Source organism: Myiozetetes cayanensis, unplaced genomic scaffold (assembly GCF_022539395.1).
Source record: "Myiozetetes cayanensis isolate MyiCay16 unplaced genomic scaffold, myiCay2020 scf6-25, whole genome shotgun sequence".
Lineage (NCBI taxonomy): Eukaryota > Metazoa > Chordata > Aves > Passeriformes > Tyrannidae > Myiozetetes > Myiozetetes cayanensis.
In genome coordinates this window covers 7,803,129-7,826,876 of record NW_026087853.1, presented here as the reverse complement: position 1 = coordinate 7,826,876, position 23,748 = coordinate 7,803,129, and the positions used below count along the sequence as shown (strand labels likewise).

General features: G+C 39.1%; 1 protein-coding gene across 5 annotated transcripts in view; it reads right to left on the bottom strand.

Annotated features, from left to right (window-relative positions):
* Positions 1-22,637, bottom strand: part of PPP1R13B (protein phosphatase 1 regulatory subunit 13B) — a 69,682-nt gene extending 47,045 nt beyond the window's left edge. For 4 of the 5 annotated variants that reach the window (XM_050336941.1, XM_050336944.1, XM_050336942.1 and 1 more), the window contains exon 1: positions 8,889-9,029. In XM_050336941.1, the coding sequence (XP_050192898.1) occupies positions 8,889-9,014 (126 nt within the window). In that variant the 5' untranslated portion in view covers positions 9,015-9,029. Of the gene's footprint in view, positions 1-8,888; positions 9,030-22,472 lie in introns of those variants that run through there. The other variant, XM_050336943.1, reaches the window with a different exon arrangement.
* Between the last annotated feature and the right edge of the window lie 1,111 nt (positions 22,638-23,748).

Here is a 23,748-nt window from a genome sequence, read left to right as displayed (position 1 = left end):
TTTTTTCCACAATGAACATCAAGCTCCAAATCTTACATTTCCCTCCTCCTCCTCACCCCACACATGGATGTTACCTGTGTGCTACTTCCCTCTATGGCTACTTAAATCAATGGCTTTATTCCAATTTTCATGAAATCTCATCTCTTTTCACCTTTTTTTTTTTCTTTTCTTTTTTCTTGTTTTTTTTTTTTTTTTTTAACCTCCTCACAAACTCTAACATATCCTTTCACAGATCAGGTCTTTTCCATGCTAGATAAGCTACAGCAAACCTCCCAACCTGCCTTTGAAACTACTCTGTCATCTCACTCATTTCTCAGCTTACAGACATCCTCTTTCTAGGAAAGACTTGGAATTAGAGCTCTACCCAAATCTTCTCCGCCCAAGAGATGCTTGTCAAAGAGTTGTATGTGTTCCTCTTGGTGTGTCATCTCCCCTTTTTCCATTCCCTCTTCAAACCATACTTTCTGTATTATTTAAAGGGCATGCTTCATAATCCCTGCAGTTTCTCAAGGAGGTAGAAAATAGGGATAAACCTACAAGATCTTTTTCTTTGCTTAATATCTCACCTCTTTCTACAGCTGAATAATGTCACCTCCAAAATTTCAGTAGGCATCATTCACAGGGATGACACAGTTTTATCTATCCAGACCTGATCTCTTGCTAAGGAAGCTGAAATGTTGACAACCTTCAGTTGACTCTTATGAGTGTGTAGCTGTCAGTTCAAGTTCCACAGGGCTGTAACACAGTCCTTAGTCATGTTTCTCCAGTGACTCCCTAGATTTCATTCATCATAACACACAGGTACCCATCACCGTGAGCTGTAGTAGAGGCATCTGTGACACCAAACACTGTGTCTCAGATCTATCTCTAGTTTTCCTGTACTGTGTGTATGATAGAGAGAGTTTTGGGTTTTTTTCCATCAAGTGGTCCAGCTAACACTCTCACAGTTTGGTAACTGGCCTATTCCGTTTCCCAGCCTTTCACTGGTGTGCCTTTGATGAATCTCATGATGACTACCACACCAAAATTAATTCTTCATGCCACAGCCTTGACCGTGTTGCCTTTCTGTATCAGTCCTGATAAGCACAATTTATTTGCCTTCACTTCCTCACTGGGAAGTGTAATCTTGTTTCCTATCATTTTTCACTCTCTATCAAGAAAGTGATGTCAAATTGGTCCTTCACACGTGTTTCTACTCTCCATGTGCTTAACAGGTGGTTTTATGGTTTCTTCTTTGTTGTTCATCATGCCTTATATGCACCTGCAAAGTGACATCATTATTTCCCTTGAAGATCCTCCCTTGCTGTTCTGGCTAAAAAAACACATTAGACACAAGTAAGATGGCAATATGCTGACAAGTCCTGCCAGGATTGTGCTGTTAAGTATTGGTTTGCCTCCTTAGGCTTCTGTAGCTATCCACTTCATCTCTTTCTTCATCCCAAACCAAGATCCCAAAAGCTGTGGAACAGAGATTCATTCATAACTTGTCTATCACACAGTAGAGACCCCACAGGGCCACAAATAAACACCTTCCATACAACACTATAGAAATAAATAATCTTTCAAATTAATCAGATGTCCTTTGTTCTAAATCAGCTTGGTCAGGCTGTCCTAGAAACCATCTTGACTTCCCTGCTACTTAAGTTGCACTCCCCTGGTACAATGCAATTACCTATGACTGGAATAAAATTAGACCACCACCATAAAAACAGCTGGTGCAGCATATTTATTTTTAGCTAAGATATAGCCTAGAAAGTTAAAATTCCCATTGCTGAATGAAGTCTTTGCCTCAACATTTTTCTACCATCTCATTGAAAACCACCTATTTTTAACCTTCAGCTAATATCAAAAATTAAAAAACACGTATACATTTAATTAAATAATCGTTAAAAAATTTTGTGAAAACAGGAACTATATCTCACTCAACAACTACCTTATGCTACCAAGACCTGAAATGCTGCAGCTTGAGAAGAAATAAACTGCACACCCACATCTCCACTGCCTTATGCCCAAGCTGATTTACTAAGTCAGACAGCTGACAATATTTATTGTAAAAACAACAACATAATCCATATAAGTAGGTTTCTCCTGATACCCTACTCACAACAAATTGAATTATTTAAGCTATCAGAAAGCAATCAGACAAGTACTATTTCAGGTCATGTTGAAACATTAAAATTCAAAACAAGTCCAAGATTATTTTCTTAGAGTAATATTGATATTCAATTAGAAAGAGAGAAACAGTGAGTTCTTGGATGAAGATGGGAAATTACTCAGCTGGCTTTTTATTTTACATATTTTTTTTAATTAAACCCCATGTTTCCACTCAAAACCAGAATTCCTGGCAAAAAATTATAAGCAGATCATTACTTTCCCTGCATGTAATTTTACATCCACAATCAAGTAAGTTTAAAAAAAATTATTAAAAAAATCTCATCCATGAGAGTTTAGAAGCAAGATCCCTCAAACTTAACTTTTTTTCTTAACCTTAACAATGGTTAAGAAAAAAAAAACAAACCCCAGATCCCAAGAAAATGAAAACAATGAATTTTTCCCTCTGTGCTATCCATTACTCTCATTACCCAAATTTAGACACAGGAATGCCTACCCTGATATTAAAGTTATAGTGAATAATAGAGAATTTTGTGTTAATACTTCAGTCAATCTAAGAATTATCAAGCATATGATTGCAAGTTAAGAACACACTGGATACTTAATATGGCTAAATTCACACACTGTTTAGTCATATTAGACTCCCCTTTTGCCTTTTTTTTATTTAAACCAACCTAGAAATTTAATTTTGTAAATGAACACCAACAAAAAACCCCAACAACAAACAAACAAGAAAAAACACAAAACCAAACAGAACACCCCCCCCCCAAAAAAAAAACTCTTCTCTTCCAGCAGATCAATCAACAGTCATTTCAGATACAAGGCAGACACACAGTGAACTTAAAAGTACAAAACACATTTCTGGTGGAAATGCCAACTTCATTCCTTCTGTTCCAGAGGAACTGGAAGGTGTTATCCTCTCACCATGCACTTTGCCCTAATAGAGAGTTCCAGAACGTCTATTCATGATCTCAAGCTTTGCCATTTCAGAGCATTTAGTGGTGCCACTTCAAGACAAGAAGAATCAGTGAAGAAAAGACTTCAAAGCAACACTCCTTTGCGCTGTACAGACCTCAGCATCTCCCAAAAACTTTTAATAACTTTCATCCTCTATTTTGCTAACTTGAGAGTCCCAGGAGCTTTGCTATATTCAAGGTACTACTACAACAGAGTCTTAACTGATACGTCCAAACCCATGTCTTACTGAAACGTCACACTCCCATCAATCAAATATGAACTTTGAGGAAGACTGAGGTTTTCAATTACAAGAAAAATTATAGAATAAGAGGCAAGCAAAACATGAAGAGGTGAAAAATCATGCCCCTGGTGATGAGAAATACTAATATGCAGAACTTTGCATGTAGAATGGTCAGAGGAAAAAAGTTACAAGTTATCAATTATCTCATGCAAGTTTGCTTGCCTGGAATTCATGCCATTACATAAAACTTCCATCAGCTACAGCTGTAGAAATTCTAGTTGCATATTTCAAACACTAAAGCAGAATATTAACTTGATTTGCAGTATGAACACTGACCCTTTTTAAGACCATAGACTTAATTAGGCAAAGCTTTAAGCAATTACATTTTAAAACAAATCGGACTATGAAATTGTAACCACAGAACTGTTTTAATTAAAGCCATCTAGAGATACTTTCTTGACTCAAGTCATAAGTATTTCTTAATACTATTGAGATTTCAGAACTAACAAATCCCAAAAAAATCTCTGATGTTATTGTACATAAACCCCAGAAAAACAGTAGCAAGATTAAACAATTTGACTTATGTATATTAAAAAGAAACATGTAAAGTCCATGTAATAAACAAGTTATTCACCAGCATGCTTTGTTCCAATCATTATCTGTCTTCAGAATGTAGCTGTTGTTTTTAAAAATAGATCAGTTAAGAATTTCCTGCAGTATGTTTAAGAGTCTTATTTAAAACAAGAGCATTAAGACATATAGCAAATTTATTAACCATCGCTGTGGTTTTCATCAGGAGATTTCTTTCCTCTAAGATCACCTCGTTTCTTTTCCCCATATATGGTGTGAGAAATAACTGCATTTAATTTCCATATTTCTAAACACCTAGTTTGCAAGGAATACAAAAATGAGTAAATTTTTCTGGCAAAATGTAGACTTGTGAAACCAACAGTTTCTTACTACACTTTCACATTTGAAGCCAACTGCCTCCATATGGCCTGCAAAAGAATCCACAAAATTGGGAGTAAATCTCAGACACGAAAAATGTAAAGCATTCAGCTATGGGCTACTAACAAACAATAAAACCTTAAATACCAATAGACTCAAGCATTCATAACATTACTCAAGAATACAAATAAGTTAATATTATTTATGGTTATTTGTGATCTTGATAAGATTTGAAAATTTCATGTTGCCTAAATGTACTTTAATATACTTATCTCACAAAAACATTTTTTGCTTAAGCTCATATGCTGATTACATTAACTTGTTATTTTGCAATCACTTAGAAAAAATCAAATTGATCCACCTTGAGATCCACCTTCAGCATGCTCTGCACAAGACGACCTGCCCACAGAAAACACAACCAGGAGATTGCCAGACAATAGTTGTGCACAAAATTACTTCTCTTGCTGGGGCACAGAAATCACTTTAATTAAGAAAAAAAAAAAAGCGCCACAAGTATTTAACTCCTCTTGTAGAAATGTGGAAGTAAAGCATTAAAAGAAAGCCTTATAAAAATGTAGGAAAATCTTGCACAAGTTCCACATGTATGTGATGGCTTAAAGGACTGACAGAACCCACAGACATTTCTTCTCAGGACTTTGAGGACTGAGAAGCTTCATGAGCTTTCACATGTGACAGTAGGTGTTCAACAGGATTCAGAGGAGCTCAAAAACCTACACCTACCTGAAATTTATTTGCTGAAGTGATACTTAGAACACTTTCTTTCTCTTTGTTACAGGAAGAAAAAAAAAAAAACTACAGCAACAGTTGTAGATGGAATTAGAGGCCCCTTACACCTGCAGTGGCAGGATTTCTGTAGGGCAGGGAAATAAGCCAAAGGAAGGAAACAGCAACCATCATCAGTAAGATAAATCCACAGATTATTAAATGAAAGGTACATGGTGGTTAACTGAAAGGCTTCCAGAGCTCTAGGAAAACAATAATGACAACAATAGCAACTAAAAGTTCGCCTGTGTAAACAACAAAAACAACCCAGAATCTCCACAGGCTGTGAAGAACAAGACATGAATATGCCCAAAAAACAACTGACTTAGCCAATGTTAAGTTTCTAGCATCTCCCTAAGACAGAAGAATGACACAATCATTTAGACATTATAATCCTATATCAGACTTTAGACTACACTTTGTTCTATTAGCAGTCACAGTCAATCCATGGTAGTGAACCACTGCCAGATCTCCAGACATTATCTTTATAGAAGCTGTTCATTGTTTGTCACAACATTGGAACACCTTCTCATAGAATCAGACAGTTCTGTTAAAAGAAAGCAGGAGCTGAGATTTGGATAAATTAAAATTTAAAAGGTGGGCAGTAAACTTGTAGCTACAGAAGGGAAAAACAAGTATAGCTTAAAAGGTACTATCTAAAAAAACCCAAAGAGATTGCATCACAAAGAAAACTATTATTTTAAAAGAATATCTGTCCAAGTGCAATATTTAACACTATCAGCTAAAGCAACACAGCCTGAAGTTAGAGAAATCTATAAAACATGCCTCTTGTGATGTTTTCTAGTGGAAAATGTAATTTGGCACTTACTACAGAATGAGTTCAACATCCCTGCATCATATTATCTGCTGGCTTGATTCCTAAATTGCTACATCTGGAGAAACAGCAAGAGATCTTCTTGTTGCTCCTTGACGCAAATAATTCTACCAAAGGACTGTCAAGACACCAGTTACCTTGTAAGAGACTTTGGAAAGCAGGGATAATTCCAGGCATGTTGACAAGTTCTTGCTGACCACATTTCTCCATCAGGCAATAAAGATTACAAATGGAGAGAGATTTATTCTTCACAGAACAAGGCTTTGAAATTTTTGTTTCTTTCTTAAAAGACTGTGGGCCAAATGTTATATTTCATGATATAAACAACTCTTATTTAAAAGGTGGAAGCTGGAGACTCTTCTTGAAAGACTCTCTGCTCTAATCAGTTGATGCTGCATTTCCTAAACCCCTTACAACGTTCACGACAACTCAATGCATAAAAGTAAGTTTTCCTCGCCTTGCAAATCAGCATTCTCTGATTTGTTACAGGATTATTGCAAATGGGTCTTACCATCTAACAATCAAGAACACAAGACTGATCTTCAAACACCTGGGAAGAAGTCCCAGAGGTTTTTTTGACACTTGCTGTCTTCATTAAGGATATTGATTTTTATCTTCTGGAATATTTTTTTTCTGTGAATCTTAGGATGACAAACCTCATCTAGTACTGCCTGTCTAATTTCAATAGATTTATCTCATAAGTGCCCATAAAATAAACCAATAAAAATCAGTAGGCGCATCAATTTTGTGCTGATTATTAAATAAAAAAGTAAAAGAAATTGCTAATCTATTTAAGAAACTAGCAAATAGCCTTGCTAGAACTATTTTAGTAGGTGTTTAGGCTTATAAATATGAGAATTCTTTAAATAATGGATTCCTGCCAAACTCTAAGAAAACTGCAGCAGTTGCTGCATTTGCAAATGCACAGAACACCACTAATATGCAGGAAAAGTCAGAAGTTCAGAGGACAGCAAGACTCTGGATCAAAACAATAGCTGCACTGGTGCAACGATCTTTCCTCAAGTCCATTTGTCCATGAACTCTGTCCAAGCTCTACCTTGATAAAATACGAACACGATGACCACACTTCTACCGTTCTTCACATCTCCAACCCAGGGTCCTCCAAACAGTTCAGAGAGTTAAGTGGGGACCCCCAGTAAAAGGCCAAGTGTGGCCCCACAGCCCTCAGAGAAAAGGAGGGAGGAATCACTGTGGCACTACAACTGCATCTCCTTGTCCAGCATCACACACAACTTAATCCCGACGTTCAGAGGTCCAAATCTTTCGTATCTGACGGGGTAATCAGCATGCCACACATCAAATGCATGACAAGCTTGGAACAACAGTCCTAAAGTATTAACTGCCTATTCCATTTCATCAGCTGATGAGATATGAATAATATGTTAAGAAATACTAATAAATATTTTACTCTCCAAACCATTATGGAAGCACATGGCTGAAGAACAATGCAATTGTAGTGCTGCAACATTCGCAGTAAACGCGGGTGAACTGGCAATAAATTAAAAACGAAATGAATACAAGATGACTCAGCTTCAGAGATCATTTTATTACATAAGAATCTCAGCTTTCCAGTTAGGAAAAAAGAAATTTGCATTCACCAAAATGAAAGGTTTTAAAAAAAACCGACCCAAACCAAAAAATCCATTAACAAACCAAAATCAAGAAAAAACATACAGTCAAAACCCCTGAAGTCCCAAACTCTACAAAACAGGACACTCTCCCACAAGACTCATGAACCAGGTGAGAGATCAGAAAGACAAAAAATTTAATATTTTACTTGTATTAGGTGGGGATATGGAGCAAAGTCCTATTCAATCTTTCTCCATATTGGCATTAGCAACACTGCAATTTATTTGGAAAGCAAGCTCAGTCTGACACTCCAAGGCAAAGCTGAAGAGCAGGTTCAGTATGAGGGTTTGGGTCAACTTCTCTGAAAGAAAACTTCATCTCCAAAATCCACATGCAACAAAAGTGTCCCACTGAATTTGTATCACAGAACTGAGTGTTCTCAAATTATTAAAAATATTTTGGCCAAGGATAAGGGCAGGGAGGTGCTGATGTTTCTACAGTCTTGTGTTTGACCTTGTCAACAGCTACAGCAAAGTCATCCAAAATTCACTGAATTCCAGAGAAGCCTGACCTACCTACTACACTGAAAAATCATCTCATTGAAAAAGTATAGGATACAAAGACAGTCATTTGGATCTTTTCTTTTTAATGAAGCACACAAAAAAAACCACCCCACCAAACAAAAATAAAACCACAAACCAAAACAAAACCAACCAACACAGTATTCCTACTAAAGATCATGCTATTTGGCCACGAGTCGAATAATAAAGGTGATTTGCAGCACCAAACATAATTTTTTGATTTTAAAAACAAGGAAGAACTTTTACAAAATCTACAGACACAAAACCATATGTAATGTTCCAACTGGAAGCAGCACTATTCTTTCCTTTTTATTTTCAATAGAGTGAAAGTAGAAGGGACTGCCACGGCTTTCTCCCACTGAGCAGAAAGTATTAACAAAATACTGATTGTTGAATGCACTGCTTTCAGGGAATATCAGCCATTCAACCTCAGATGTAAAGATGTTATCTGGCTTGGTAAAAAAATAGTAAGTGAAAAGTGAATACATCCTTGGGGATTCAACAGGCAGCCTGCAGAATTTTCCTTCCATCAGAGCAGAATAACTATTTCCAACACATTTCTTCAGCTTTAAAATGGCAGATTTAAAAATCAAAAGCCCTTCTGTTTTATACTCAGAAGTCCACTTTGCTATAATAATAATACTACTATGCAAGGTAAAATTAAAAATTTCAGACATGTCATATATAGAAGAAAGTCATATAAAGCAATAAACCATGACCTTCAAGTAAAAATCCCACAAACGCTCTAATACATTATAAAGATACATTGTTTGGTTTTACAAAAAGAAATCTCAAAATACTTCAGTTTACAGCAAATAAACAAAAACCAATGTTATCCCACCTTCTTTTTTATAATTCTGTCCCTGGTCCAGTGTTTAGAGTTAAGTCCAGTCTTTCCTGGTAGCCAAGATTTCCCCTTTGATGTTTTTACAATATTCCGAAGAACCATCCTTAAAATATTCTTCATGTGGACAGTTGTAAACAGCAGCAAATATAAAAATATTGTGTAGAGCTAAAACCTAAGAAACAGTTTCTGTGCAACAACTACAGTGAAAAACTACTTAAATGGAGTATTTTTGGTCTACTGGCACATGAATTCAGGCAGTAATGACAGAGCAGTGATAAGATGTTCTAAAGAAACAAGACAGGCCACAGTTGTGACAGGAACAAGATAGGCTAGATCAAGTTTCACCTAATTAGGCAAGGTTGCAGTAGGGGAGTTCTGCTATCCTCTCATTGTGCAATACTAATCTTTGTTTGCTATTATAATCATGACAAACAGTAAGTATTTATCTTAAATAAATTTACATTTAAGGCTCTGACTGTCACAAAAGAGACAGAAGTGATTTTCCCTATAGAACGGGGCAATGATAGGAGCAGAAGTCCTAAGAACAAAGGAATGTAACAACCATCAAAAGACATTTCCATGACACGTTTTCTTAAATCACAAAAGTGTTTTAAAAGGACAAACCAGCTTAGAAACAAAAGAAACGACACCTCCATTGTGTATTTATGCCTACTATATTATAGCTCAAGCACTACTCCATTCTTGGCAAAGTCTGTCTTCTTGCTGGACATAATTCAGGCAGCAGAGAATATAAACCAGTAAACTATGTTTCTGATTGTCTCTTCATGTCAAGGGACAGCAAATGTTTATCATCATTCCTGTCAACACTATACAGGATCCGGAGTGGGGAACAGGCAGAGCGATGGCACCAACAGTGCATTTAGCTCTTGCTCTACAACTGCAGGAGCAAAGCTTGTTCTCCAGTCTGATCCATTCCCTTAGTAGAGAAAATGGGGAGAGGAGTGAGCAACTGACCCAAAGAGGTAAAAATCTGAAACGAACCAAAAAGAACAACCCATACTATGAAAGATCAGCTGAACCAGATAACCCATCTCTCTCAAAAGAGAGCTGTGAGCTACATTTTATGTGTAGCACCTTACAGATTAATAGCAAGAAAATAGAAGGGGCTCTCAGCTTCACTTGTGAGCCACAGCACTATATTACTTTACCCTTCCCTACAAGAAGCAGCAGACAAAGCTAGTAAGATTCTGGATTTAGTCTGCTTCAACATCCCAAAACAGTACTGTCCCCCTCAACACGTTTTGTCACTAACAAAAACATTCTGATCCCATGGAGTATTCTTCCTTCCTCCTCAGCAAACATGTATCATGTTGAGAGATTTACTGAGAATATAATTGATAGAATAATGTCAGACTTTTAGAATGCTGCGACTTAAAGTTTACCTTTTAGCAACTGAGAACATTTTAAATAAACGAGAAATTTGAGGATATTTTGTAAAAGGGAAGGGTTGTTTTGCTCTACGAAGGATGGAAAAATCTAATCTGGTTGTTCCCCCAAACCAGACTGTATCTTTATCTGCCAAAAAACCAAACTATATCACATGAATAAATATTTGAGAGGAAAAGCTGGGCGTATATTAACACATATTGTGCCACTCTTTCAACTACGGCTATTGGCTGAATTCTTCTAAACGACCCACCAGAACTCATAAAAGCCTTACTTGCCATAAACACACAGATCAGAAGTATATGGGAGGGTTGAACACTAAAGCCTGCCATCCCTATTGGATAATTGGGTCCTTTCAAAAGAAGAATAGGAACTAAAATAAACATGTGTCACTGAACTTCCCTTTTTTCCTGTCATTTCCCGCTTCTGAAATGACTGAAAACACCTGTGAATAATTAAATCAGGTAAATACAAAACAACATAAACAGAGGGTGGCCCCTTACTTTCCCTCATACAGTTGGAGGGTGTATCATCTCCTCACTGGGTACCTGATCCAGTGCATTCACTTGGCTGACTGCTCTAGAACTGTTACTGTCAGGTAGGTAAACACAAATCTAGGACATACGTAGAGCGATGAAGATATCACAGCCTCTGGCTGCTTAATATACCATATTCAAAATCCTAAATTAGAGAAACAAGGAGATTTTTCCTCATAAAAACAAAGAGGTTTTGAATGTTCTAAATGAAGGAGATGACGTATGTGCAGTATTTAATCGACATAAGTTATGATCCTCTTTGAATGAAAAAAAGCCCCTGGTAAGATCCAAGAAGACTTGCCCTGCGTAACAAAGCTCACATTTAGCAAACCTATATACCTACAGATTATGTAAATCACTCAGTGGGAAAGTAAGTGCAGTCTATGATCCCACTAAAGAATTTTAACATGAAGACACTTGTGATTTCTGAAAACTACGTGGAATGACATAAGAAAAAAGGATATAAAGGAAAATGAAAATGCAATTCCCTAAAATGTATACAACTTTACAACAAACATCTACAAAGAATGTAATATTATTGAACATAAAGCTAGAAATTAAAACCGGTGGATGTGAACAACTAAGAATACACAGAGAAGGAAGGGACAAGTAAGAAGAAGAGCAAGAGTTCAGAAGGAATATAACACCATACTGCATGCAGGGTATCACTAACTTTAAATTAAGGCTTATTTGTTTTAATAACTTCTTTTCCACTTTGCCACCCTATCTTACCCTCTCACTATTGTCACTTCTTTCCTCCTGCTGTATGAGCTGTATTGTAAATGCCTAACGTGCAAATGTACAATTTATTTATTTTAAACACACTTAACTACAAATCTGCAAAATTGCACAGAGGCCTTCTAAGCTAAGCTTTTTCATATTTGTTCAAAAGTAATTTAAACAGACACCTTAATATTACTTCCAGATGAAAAGTCACTTCTTGTAATTTGCAGACAAGATTTAAAAAAAAACCCAAACAAAGAGCTTATTTGTTTTATATATATTCTCTTTGAGTTTCTCCACTAGGATCAATCAAAAAAATCTATGGATCATACTGGGAAAAGTAAAACAAACAAACAAGCTACATAAACAAAACCCCATCAACAATAACAACAAGATCAATATTTTCACTGATCATGGTAAATTAATAGCACCTAATGAGACAGATACCTAGGTTCAATTATCACTTCCGCTTCACTAAACTGACAACTAAATTTATGCATTTTTTCAACCTATTTTACTGATGTAAAAAACCATGATGTTCCATTACACTAGCAACTGTACACTTAATAACCTACACAGGGAACGATTTCTGGTGAGCATATTTCCTTTTTCCCCATTTGGGGCTGCATTGTATGGAAGGGATTTAACAATCTACACTCCAAAAGATGTTAGAAACACAGTGGAACCTCTAAGTCCCCAGAATATCGGACTATTTATCCCACTGTGACTACAGACACCAATATATAGAAACATACACAGAGAGCTACATGACAACATTCATATTTTTGCTTGCTTTCACATATTTGAACACGTCTCACAAGAAAACTGCAGTACTTGACAAGAAGGATGCCTGAAAGACTTCAGTTTCCAGATAGGGAAAGGAAGACCAAAGGTTTATAAAGAAATTCAGACACAATCAGAACACTCATCCCTGAGCACTGGAAGAAAAGAGGCTGTTGAGACCTCAATGCTTAAAAAATTTCTACATTATTTGTGAGAGAATAAGAAAAAGCTGACCAAAGGCTTTTTCCTGCTTCTGAGAAGATAAGGGCAACTACACGCACGGTCCAGATCAAGCTTACTTGTAATTTTGTGTCAAAGCTTCAGTCCTTCAGAACTCAGAGAGCGAACTGAGAAGTACTTAGTAGCTTCAGATGACTGGGGGAAGGGAGCAGCAGTAAATGGGGGTAATCCAGTAATGCCTTGAAGACTCAAATCACAAAGATTTGTTGGGTTGAATGTTATAAAACCCCCAGAAGCACAAAAATACCGTATTGGAATCACTGTACAGTAAATCCTCTGATTCAGTGTGTCTTTTATGTCCCTTTTTCAGGTTATAATTTTGAACCATAAATACCAAAAGTCCTCCATAAAAAGGATATCAAAATATTCTAAAGGCTAGTACATGTGATAGTGAATCAAATTCAAAAGTTCTTTATGTTTAACTAAAAGTGAGCAAAACTACAATAGTTGATATACAAATTAAATTATTCCAATGTAAATATTGAGTTGGATTTCAAAGTCACACAGGGGTAAACAGAATAGTTTATAATTCAAGAGCTTAAACTGATTTAAACCTCCTTCACCACTTTACCTTCTATCTGTACTACAAACCCAATACAAGTACTCTCCACTATTAGGGAAAAAATAAAGTACAGCAGTCAGGAATTTGGCAGGGAGAGAACACTACAAACAAGACTTGAAATTTATTTGTTTCGATGTAAAGCTTGGATTTTTATTGCATCTTCCCATATCCAACAAGCCCTTACTGAAGTGTTAAAAAAGGACAATAAAATGATAAACACACTGTACACCGAAAAGCTACTCAGAAAAAGGACTGAAAAGATTTCCAAATGACGAGGGCTGGAATAGACTCCAACCCGTGTGATATGGTTTTAAAATAATTGCATTGATCCTGACATGACTTACAAGTGTAAAGGAGGTCAACCATTACAGATCTTTTTTTCCACTACTAGAAGTACGTGATTCAGACTTGCAGCTAAAATTGACTGAAATTTAGATGACTTGGGACAATAAAGCAGTACATAAGGAAATTAAGCATCAGGCATGCTGAGACATTCCGAGCTGCATGCAGAGATGAAGCTGCATACAGACATGAGTTTCATAGTTTATTTTTACAAGACACTGTTTCAAGAATTCAGTCATCTCCCAAAGTGTACACACAGTCCAACTGTTTGGTGCCTGAATAGTAATTAACCCATTCATTAGCCTGAAGAATCATTTAGACTTTCAATTCCAAGAAATTGCATTTTAAATACACAGCAGTAAAATCTATCCACTTCTCTACTGATGTATTATAATAACAACTTTAACACTAAGAACCTTGTTTGACTATTTGTACGTATGTGTATGACAAAGTATCTAACATACCCATGTGGTATAAAAATTATCTTACAGGATTTGTAAGCAATGGCTGTCAGTTCACATACGCTGGTAGTTTCTCAGATGCCCAAATAAGTTAGTTAAGCTGTAAGTGGGTAACAGTTTCAGACAAAAAAACCCACAAGTTGAACAGTTTAAACTAGTCGGATATGCTGTCCATACCATCATGCAGTTTATGCCCTGGCTATCACACTATTCTCTCTACAAAACACTAACAGCCTCTCAACCATTTCACAGACATCACTTTTACCATAACAATGTAAAAATATCTCTGTGTCTTTTCAAAGGAAGTGACAGAGATATTAGTAACATTTATTAAAGACATATTATATGGCAACATTTTGGATTTCAGTAATTTGAAAACTCCAGTTAGTTGGGATAACTTCGAGTCAGGTTTTGACCAACACCCTGGTTAAGGTTTTAGAAGATAGTCAGATAGGCTTCCTGAAGCCTGTTTGTTTTTAAAGTAGTAAGCATGGGGGGAGGAGGAGGTAGGGGAAAAAAAAAAAAAAAAGAAATTGAAATATATTGAAAGTACCAGAAGTATCTTGAAGGAGTAAGAATGCCAACAGGTGCAGCACTATCTTGAATCATAAATTAGACAAATTGCATTAGGAAACAGGATCAGAAAAGGATTTTCTCATGCAAAAATTCCTTCAAAGTATGTCTCCTCAAATTGTACATGGTATTATAAACTAACACTTTACCCACTTCTTTGAGAAATTAAAACCAAAATTATATAAAGGTAAGCCTGTACTTTATAGCTGTGGTAAACTTTGCTAGTCTCTAACCACCCTGTTTCTTTTCCTTTAAACATCAGAGAGCAATGCAGGCAATACTTTTATCCTCATATTAATAATGCAGTCCTGTCTACTTTTTTCATCTAATACGGGAACTCTCAACGATTCTCAGCTATTCACCTTGGTAGGTCTGCACAGACACATTCTGGATTTAAGTAGAACAAGGTTTGCTGGTCTCCCAGTGTCCAACTGGCTCCCAGGAGATTAGAACACAGAATTAATCCAGATGCTAGTCAGTGCACTGGGCTTATGTGCATGGGGTCAGCCCATGGGATTTGGGCCCGGAGAGATCCTCCTAGATCAGCCTAGCAGGGACCTTGGGAACTGCAGTGTTTACTTGTTCCAACTTCAGAGAGCAGGGAAGTTACACTTCTTTGCCACTTGGGACACAGATTCATACCAGAAGCATCTAGATGTATCTTACCATATTCACTCATCACCATGTAGTTGTTTCAGGCTGAAAAAACCAAACAACAAAAACTGATAAAACTGATTACATCCTTCCTGCAACCTCGACAATGCTGCCCTTTCTTGTGCTGATTCCAATGCTTATCTGACCCTGCACGGAGTTGGTTTCAGTGTGCTCAGCTGGCAGAAAAGTATCCTGGTAGGGGGGAGAAAGAAAGAAAGAAGAAGAAAAAAAGTAAAGACAAACAACTTCCTGCTGAGTTTGCAGACTGACCCAGCTCAGCACAGAAACAGATAAATATCAGAGAGCCAATACAAGAGAGAGGGCAGCAGGGAGGTAGGACTGCAGCAGCCCCTAAGTTACATCAATTTCACCTACACAGAACTGAAGCCTCAGTTTCCTTCCCTATTCTCAATTTATAAAAAAAACCAGTTTAATCATGCAAAAACTGAAATCCTTTTGTCAAACTTAGACATAAGGATACAGGGGTTAAATACAGTGTCTGCAACATATGCAAGTTTAGATTAGACTGCTTCCTGCTGAAGTTAGAATTCCTTAAATAAAGTATTTTATAGCTACAGATTCTTCACCCATAAATAGAATTCTGCTGCTAAGCAAAGCAATGTATTGGAAACTCTTAAAAAAAAAAAAAAGAAAAAGAAAAGAAAAAAATCTTAATTCTACTTCCACTACTGAAGAGCTAGGCTACATTACACTATAAATCTAGAGGATAAGGAAATAATGGGCAGAAGTCAGAAGGAATGAAATACTGCAAAGTGAAGGGAAGAAATGATAGCAGACCAGCAACTGCCAGTTAAGTTTTACTATTTTTTCCTTTTTTTGTTTGGTCGCAACTTCATATTTGTTTCTGAAGACTTCCTCAAAGACCACATATTTTACCAAAAAACCAATATCCTTACTTTTTCCCATTTCAGTGAAAATGTATAACTGGGTACTCAATAAAGATGTGAGGACTGGTGAAACCATAACTTATGTCTCAGGTAACAAAGTTACTGCACTGCGGAGACCCCTGGTTTCATCCCACTGTTCTATTCACCTGCTAAACAGCCAGAGAACAAAATTCAAAATACATCCCCTGGGCTACGGCTCCACAATAAACCAAACCAAGTAAACAAAAATACCTGAAGGGAGAAATTCCACTTCCCCACCCCCTTCTCTGTTAGCCAAGCAATCTGCTCCCTCCTGTACCAACAGAGACGGGACAACAGTCACAATGCATTATACACACACCTACATGTATCTCGTCATTCTTTGGATACAACTATTTTTTTACATTCTTAGTGGCCTGTATCAGTTCACTGAGACAAGTAGCGCAGTCCATTCACAGCTGATGGTGGGAATGAGCAGCAAGGAAGAGGAAGCCTCTTCCACCGGCCTCAGGAAATGGTTAACCCGGCTCATCCCTATTGTGAAACCTCAGTCCCGAAAGGAATTCAGTTGCTCCCGATATCCTACTGCACCACAATGATAAAGCTGCACTCTCCCATTCCAGAATGATTACACATACGTGCTTCTAAGCATGAACTAGAAAAATAACAGAGTGACCTAAAATCCAGGTAAAGTGACTGAAAACTGAAGCTCGAAACAATTCCTTTCCTCCACTAAGCAGTTCATATTCCTGCTGGTCTTTTGAGTTATTACAGACTTCACACTTTGTCCTCCAGGTACCACTGCTGCTTTTGACATGTGAATCTGCTTCTGAGGGATGGAGTCTATTATTGCACAATATAATTCTATTATTGCCTGTCATAAAAAAACTGCTTCCAGAACCTCAAAACATTGAGCATACTCCATGGATAAAACTGCCTAGTACACTCAGGATTACAGCGTGCTTCCCAGTTTAACAGATTCTATCTGCAGATTTCCAAACTACCAAAAAAATGTACCAACCTGAAGTGTTAAAATTCACATCTTAGAATATTTGTTTACTTAAAAATCTTACAAAAATTTCAGAACCAGTGAGATACAAGACTGATGGAAAAACTGTTCATAAATGTAGAAAGATGCCAAAGATATTTGAAATCACTTAATAGTATAATTTTTCAATTTAAGAAAAAAAAGTAACTCATTTTGCTGGGGTCTAACACAAGCCCAGGAATTGAACCTCCTTTATCCCAGGTTAGAATGTTCATTTAAAAGGTGAAGTATTTTGAGCTATCTTCTGCTGGTAATTAATTTATGGTAATATTAAGCTTTTAATTTAGACAAACACATAAGACTTGTAAATTCCAACAATGAGTCATGAGGGAAAGGGAGCAAGACACCTTCCTCCCACCACCCTAATCAGGCAATAATTTGCTTCCTTCTTCAAACCTCTATTCTCAACAATGATTTTTTTTTTTTTTAAAGATGCCTATAGCTTATAAGGACAAAAAAACCTTATCTAAAAGCTCCTGGACACTTATACATGTGAGCTCTGGTTTTAATACCAAGCATTAGACTACAAATTTTTTACAAAAAAGCACTGTCTTTATTTTATGTATGGACAAATCTTTGCATAAGGGGGGCTGTTCCACAGCTGTATGCCATCTAAATATAAATACACAAATAGGCTAGTTTTTTTAAATAATGTGTTTCACATCAAACTTGGATTTGTTAGATTAACATAAGTCAATCTGTTGCAATGGAATTTTGTTGTCAAACAAATATTTATTTTCTCTGAACTCTGCAATGGACAGCAAACTCATCTATGTTAACATACAAGAGCATATCCTTTCCCTCAAAATTTTCTCATATGTTTCTGATGAACCCATGCATATCTAATAAATATATTTAAATATTTTATTATCAGAGTAGCATATGAATAGTACTTCTTGGTGACACAGTGAAGCTGATGAACTTATTTTTACCACAGAATAGGCCATATTCTGTCAACCTAAAAGAGCAGTGACATGATCCAAAAAAACATGAAATGGCCTTTAAGCTTTGTTGCAATAAATAACTCCATTAATAATGGCTGATAAACTTGCAAATTATTCTCTACAGTCAGTTCAGATTTATTCAGCACACAAGGATGATATCAGTATTGCTGAGAACTACAGTTCTGAATTAATCACAATATACTTTATTTCCACATCACTGAAAATTGCTAATATTAATTTAAGTGCATTAAAGTGACACACCTTCCTTTAGACTTTTACAATATATAATTATATCAGTAGCAACCTTCCTAAGAGAAGAGAACAGTATACACTGATTTAAGAATATTTTGGGCAATGCCCACTTTAGACCTTTTGGGAAATGTTTTAGACTGAATACAGGACAAGTGTGTACTCATTTAAAAACAAACAAGGAAAAAAAACTAAGAAACTTGACCACTCATCCAAACAACAAAAAACACACCAAAAAAGTACTTTTCCTTAATTCACCTGGAAGAGAGCTTAATTCAAAAATTACTACTGCAGATGCCCGACTTTGGTTTGCATTTTATCAATCATGTTATTTGTATTCATAGGTCAGGAACTTATGCAGCAATTCTCTAGTCTAACATAAAATATGCATCGGTCATGGTCTTCTTCAGAGGAGAGTTGAAGTGTCCCACAAAATTAACTAGACAAAAATAATAAAACCACTAAATGCTCTCCAGACTTTTCACTCTCCCTTCTACGAAAATAACCATCACAACTACCTGATCCTACAGATATGCCCAAAAAGTCCTTGACTCTTAAGCCTCACACAAAGTCCCATGAGGTTCCTCCTGGATGCATTCAAAAAACGTGAAAGATGGCTGCAGCCTCACTGACATATTAAGGCAAAGGCAAAAGCAGAAAAGCTCTGCTTAAACACGCAATACTAACTATTCCTCCTAAAAGATTCAGTCCATCACAGTTTCTTTCACAGCATCCACCATCTCTTATCACTTTACTGATGGTGTACAGACTCTACACAGTTGTATGTCTTTGGTGTGACACGTTACCCCACATGTGCTGTAAGAGAATGACACCCAAAATTTAGGTAAAAATAGGAAGTATTACAGGCATCTCAATGGTAGCAGTTCCTTATTCCACTTTGTAAGTGGAATGAGTTATTATCTCTTTGTAAGTGGGAAAACAGTGCTCTTCATAAGTGACATTTTCTTGTGTGCACACTAGTGTCCAAGGAATGTTGCTAATACTTGACAGAAGAGATAATTTTGGAATTAGCATCCACGAAGAAAATGCATTAATTGCATTCTTTTAAGGAAAGTTGCCAACACTCTTTCAAACACAAAATCCACCACCAAAAAAAACCCCAAAACCTCTACGGGGGAAAATGAAAAATAATATACATAATTAGGCTCCTCCAATCAGATTATAAGATTACGTGGCTGAAAAAGGAGCAATATCTGCAATATTTTTCCAAATAAATAGACCTGTGGTTGTTTTAGCCCAAAAAATTTAATGTTTAAAGGATACCACAATAGTTCTAGGCTTGCACATTTTATTCCAAGAATGCAATGAATACTAACATTTATTTTTCAGGGAAGAAGACATCACTATTGTCAAGGCATACTTATAGCAACTCTTTTAGTGTGTTCCTTAGCAGAGGTGATATTCAGTTTACCATCATAAGCTCACATACACATAGCCCTTATGTCTTGAAGGCAGTGACTTGAATGCTGACGTGCCTTGTCAGCAAAGCAAAGAAAAAAAACAAACAGGTGAGGAAACTGCAATCCAAATCATTAGTTCTTCTTCAAGCCCAACTGCATTCAGGACCAAGAACATAGGTCCTTTTGTATTTTTCAGAAACAGAGTAGAGTAAGCAATGTGAAAAAGGATAATAAATAAAATCCTCATGTGAAAAGGATGCTGAAGAACAGAAAGGGAGGTATTCTGCTCACAAAAGAAACTGTAACTTCATGTGGGGAGGAAAAAATTAAATCACAACACACAGGAAAGTAGGAAAACAGATAACTCAGTTTCCTGTTCTTCAGATATTACTTCTTAAAAATGGTTGCACAAAACACACACACAAAAAATTACCAATCCAAAAATGGCCCCAAACAATTACTTAAAGTCTGATAAATGTCTTAAAAAACAACAGAAGTTTGTTAACACTTAATTTTAATTTGTTGACAAAAAACTGTATTCCTACTCACTTGTTACAACAGTTCAACTCTAGCAATATTAAAATCTTTCCTCTTGCTATTGCTTTTGCTAATGGTATTAAAAAAAAAATCAAAATGAGAACTATCCACAAATAAACAAAACCCCAAGACATTCAGGGAAGAAAAAAAGCTTCTGTGAATATGAAGTCAAGGAATTCCATCACATAACAAATTAGATCACTAGCTTTTCCTTTCTCAGAATACAAAACCTAGAGTAAGAAACCTGAAACATTTGGTCCAGTTCTGTAGCCATATGTCCACATTATTCTGATATTATATGTTGCCGAGTCCAGTAAATGGAGTTGGATTTTTTCATCCTTGAAGTTCAGAAATAAAATCGCTGGGATGAAAAACTGGAAGACTAAAGGCACTGTCAGTGTCCATTTAAATATACATATTTATTTAAATACACATATTCCTGACTGATAAACAGTCCATAACAGCATTTCAAAGTTCTTTAGAAAAGGAATTTTTTATCATTTCAGGACTCAGACTCAGGAAGCTCTAACCTGCAGCATTACTACCACTGCAGCAAGGTAATTTGTTTTTATTAAAATTCATCCGTCATTTAAAAATGCTTTGAAGTGTGTTTCAAAAACACCGTAAAAAGTCTGAATCTTCTAACAGCTTCCAATAAACACAAACAACTGCTACATTTAAACAAGCAACAAGGTAACAGGACACACTGGCATAGACTCTGAAATAGGTGAAAAGAAACTTTCTAAGAAGTCAAACACTGCACCACCTAAGTTATGACGTTTGCCAGAAACCCACACATGGGTTAGTAATGGCAAACAAATACATTTGCTCTGACTTAGCATGTCATTGGCATGCTGGGTTTTCAATAGGAATTTTATGAATGTAAAGCATAATCCAGGTTGCAATGGAAGACGAAGAAGCTGCCACCTTGTTTTTGTTTCTACAAGCTAACATCGGTATGTTTACAGCACAAGCCTGTAACTCCATGAACTTTGTTGCTGGTTTCTAGTATGCCCAGTGCACTGAAATTCTCATCAGTATCAATGGAGTATTTTGGCACCCAGCAGCTGGAAGTTAAAGAGCACATTATGTTAAAAAGCTTGTCATAATACCTGCTTTTTAAACACTACTTGTACTCTTCAATCTGAAATTTTACACCTAGTTTGAGCTATTTATTTCCTCCTCTCAGTCATGAAATAAATTTAGAGCAATGAAATTTTGTAAAAGATGTCTTTAGTGTTCTCACAGAGAAGCATTCTGCTGCAGTGATTCGGCTGCAAACACTGCAGAGGAACTGTAAATAAAAAGCTCATTTCTACTGGAATTAGAGAAAACATGGGAGATAATCCGTACAAGGGACTATCTCATAAACCCGCATTTGAGATCAAACAGAGTTTGAAAGAAATCAACAAAAGGAATGTGATTGTTTATTACTCCGTCCCAGAGGATCCTGTCATAAAACGAACAGTCATCAGGAACAACTCTGCTCTGACCACTGCACCAGCCCACAGCGACAGGGGAGGGGAGCGCGGGGCAGGAAACGGAGAGGGATTCTGTCACAGAAGACAATCAAGGTTGTTTGCGGGAAAAAGAAAGGGTTTGTCTTCGGTAAATAAGCCGCGGCTTCACAAAAGCGGTGACAGGAACCGAGGAGGGAGCGAGGCTGACACGGACCCCGCCTGACCCCCGGCCTCAGGGCCGGAGCCGCCTGCCCCGGGACGGCTGCGCCCTTCCCCGGGCGGCGAGGGACCGGGTTTGGGAGGAAAACCCCGAGCCAAACACACGCATGCCCCGCACACCCACTCACCCAAACACAGCGCACCCACCCCACGCCTCACCGCGGGCCTCGGCGGCCGCACCGACCCGGGGGCGACCCCCGCTGCCCCCGGGGCGCGGGAGGCGCCGCTCCGGCACGGCCCGGGGGACGCGGCCCCCGAGCTGTCACAGCTGACGGAGGGGCGGGAGCGGGTCGTGTCCCCCCAGAGCCACGGACGGCGGTGACCCCCGGCCCCACCCCCGGCGCGGAGCCCCAGGGCGATCCCGCCGCCCCCTGCCCGGGCCGGCCGGGGCTCCGCCGGGGGTGACGGCGGCGCCGCGCGCTCCATCCGCCGCCGGCAGCCCCGCAGGAAAAGGCGAGGCGTCCCAGCGCCCGGCAGCGCGGCGCCAGGCCGGGCAGCGCCGCCGCGAACCCCAACCCTCCTCTTCACTCACCGGCATCATCTCCGCAGCCGTCCCCGCGCCGGGCCTCTCCCGCCGCCGCCGCCGCCGCCGCCTGTGCCCGCGGAGGACGCCGCGCTCGCCCTGGCGGCTGTGACAGGTGCCTCCCGCGCGCCTCGCTCCCCGCAGCGGGCGGAAGGAAGAGGCGAAGGCGGCGACGGCGGCCGGGCTCCCAACCCCCTTCCTCCTCCTCCGGAGCGCGGCCGCCTCTCCCGCCTCCCTCCCCAGGCGCTTCCTGCTCCGCTCCGCCCGCGCCGCCCCGCCACGGGTTAACCCGCCGCCGCCGCCGCCTCCTCCTCGGCCGGGGCGGGGCCGCGCGGGGCGGCGCTGCGGGGCCGCACGTGACCGCGGGGCCGCGCCGGGAATGCGGGGCCGGGAGTCGCGCCCGCCGCCCGGACCCGCCGGGGCACCCCCGCTCCCCTCAGCGCGCAGCTCGCCCCGCAGGTTGTTCCCGGGCTCGGCACCTCCTCCTCCCGCCGGCGCTGTGCCGCCCTGCCCCCGGGCCGGGCCCCGGCGGGCGCCGCCTCCTCTGGGCAGGTTGCCCGGGGCCGATTGCCCGCGGGCCCGGGCGGTGGAGGAAGGGGCAGAAGCTGCGGGCTCTTTCTGCCCCCGGAATGCGGGGAATGCGGGGCGGCTCCTCTCGGCCCCGGGCGTGCGGGGGGAGCGGGGCGGTGACACGGGGCCGGGGCTCTCCCGTGCCGGGGAGCTGAGGTCGCTTCCCAACAGCTTGTCCCGCTCCACCGAAACACACCTTGGTGGCTCGGGTAACGTCATGAGCAGCGCCACCTCCCTTCTACCGGCCCTTCCTCGTGAAACCCGCCTGATGTACAAAAACTCGCCTTAGCAGCGGGAGGGGAAGGTATTTTCGTCCTGATGTCAGACTCATGAGATCTGGTCTCGGGTTTGAAAGTAAGGGTTAGTTTCTTCATTTTCTGGTCTCTTAATTCCGTAGAGCTACAACAGCAAGATGAAAGTTAACAGCTTGGAAGAAGCCAAGCTCAACCAGGAGTCAAAACATCACCATATGTTGGTACTGCAACACATGCAATGTAAACAAATTTCATATTGCTGTGAGCCTTAAACCCTAATCTACAGCATGCATGGACCTACCCAGTGCTCCAACTGTTTCTGTAAATGGCTGTTTTCCAGTCTTTGTTATTTTATTTGTAGAACACCATGACAGATCTCAGCAAGGAGTGAAAAAAATGATAACTTAGCAAGTTTTTGAGAAGCTTAGATAATATTTGTGTGTTTGAGGATAAGTGATAAT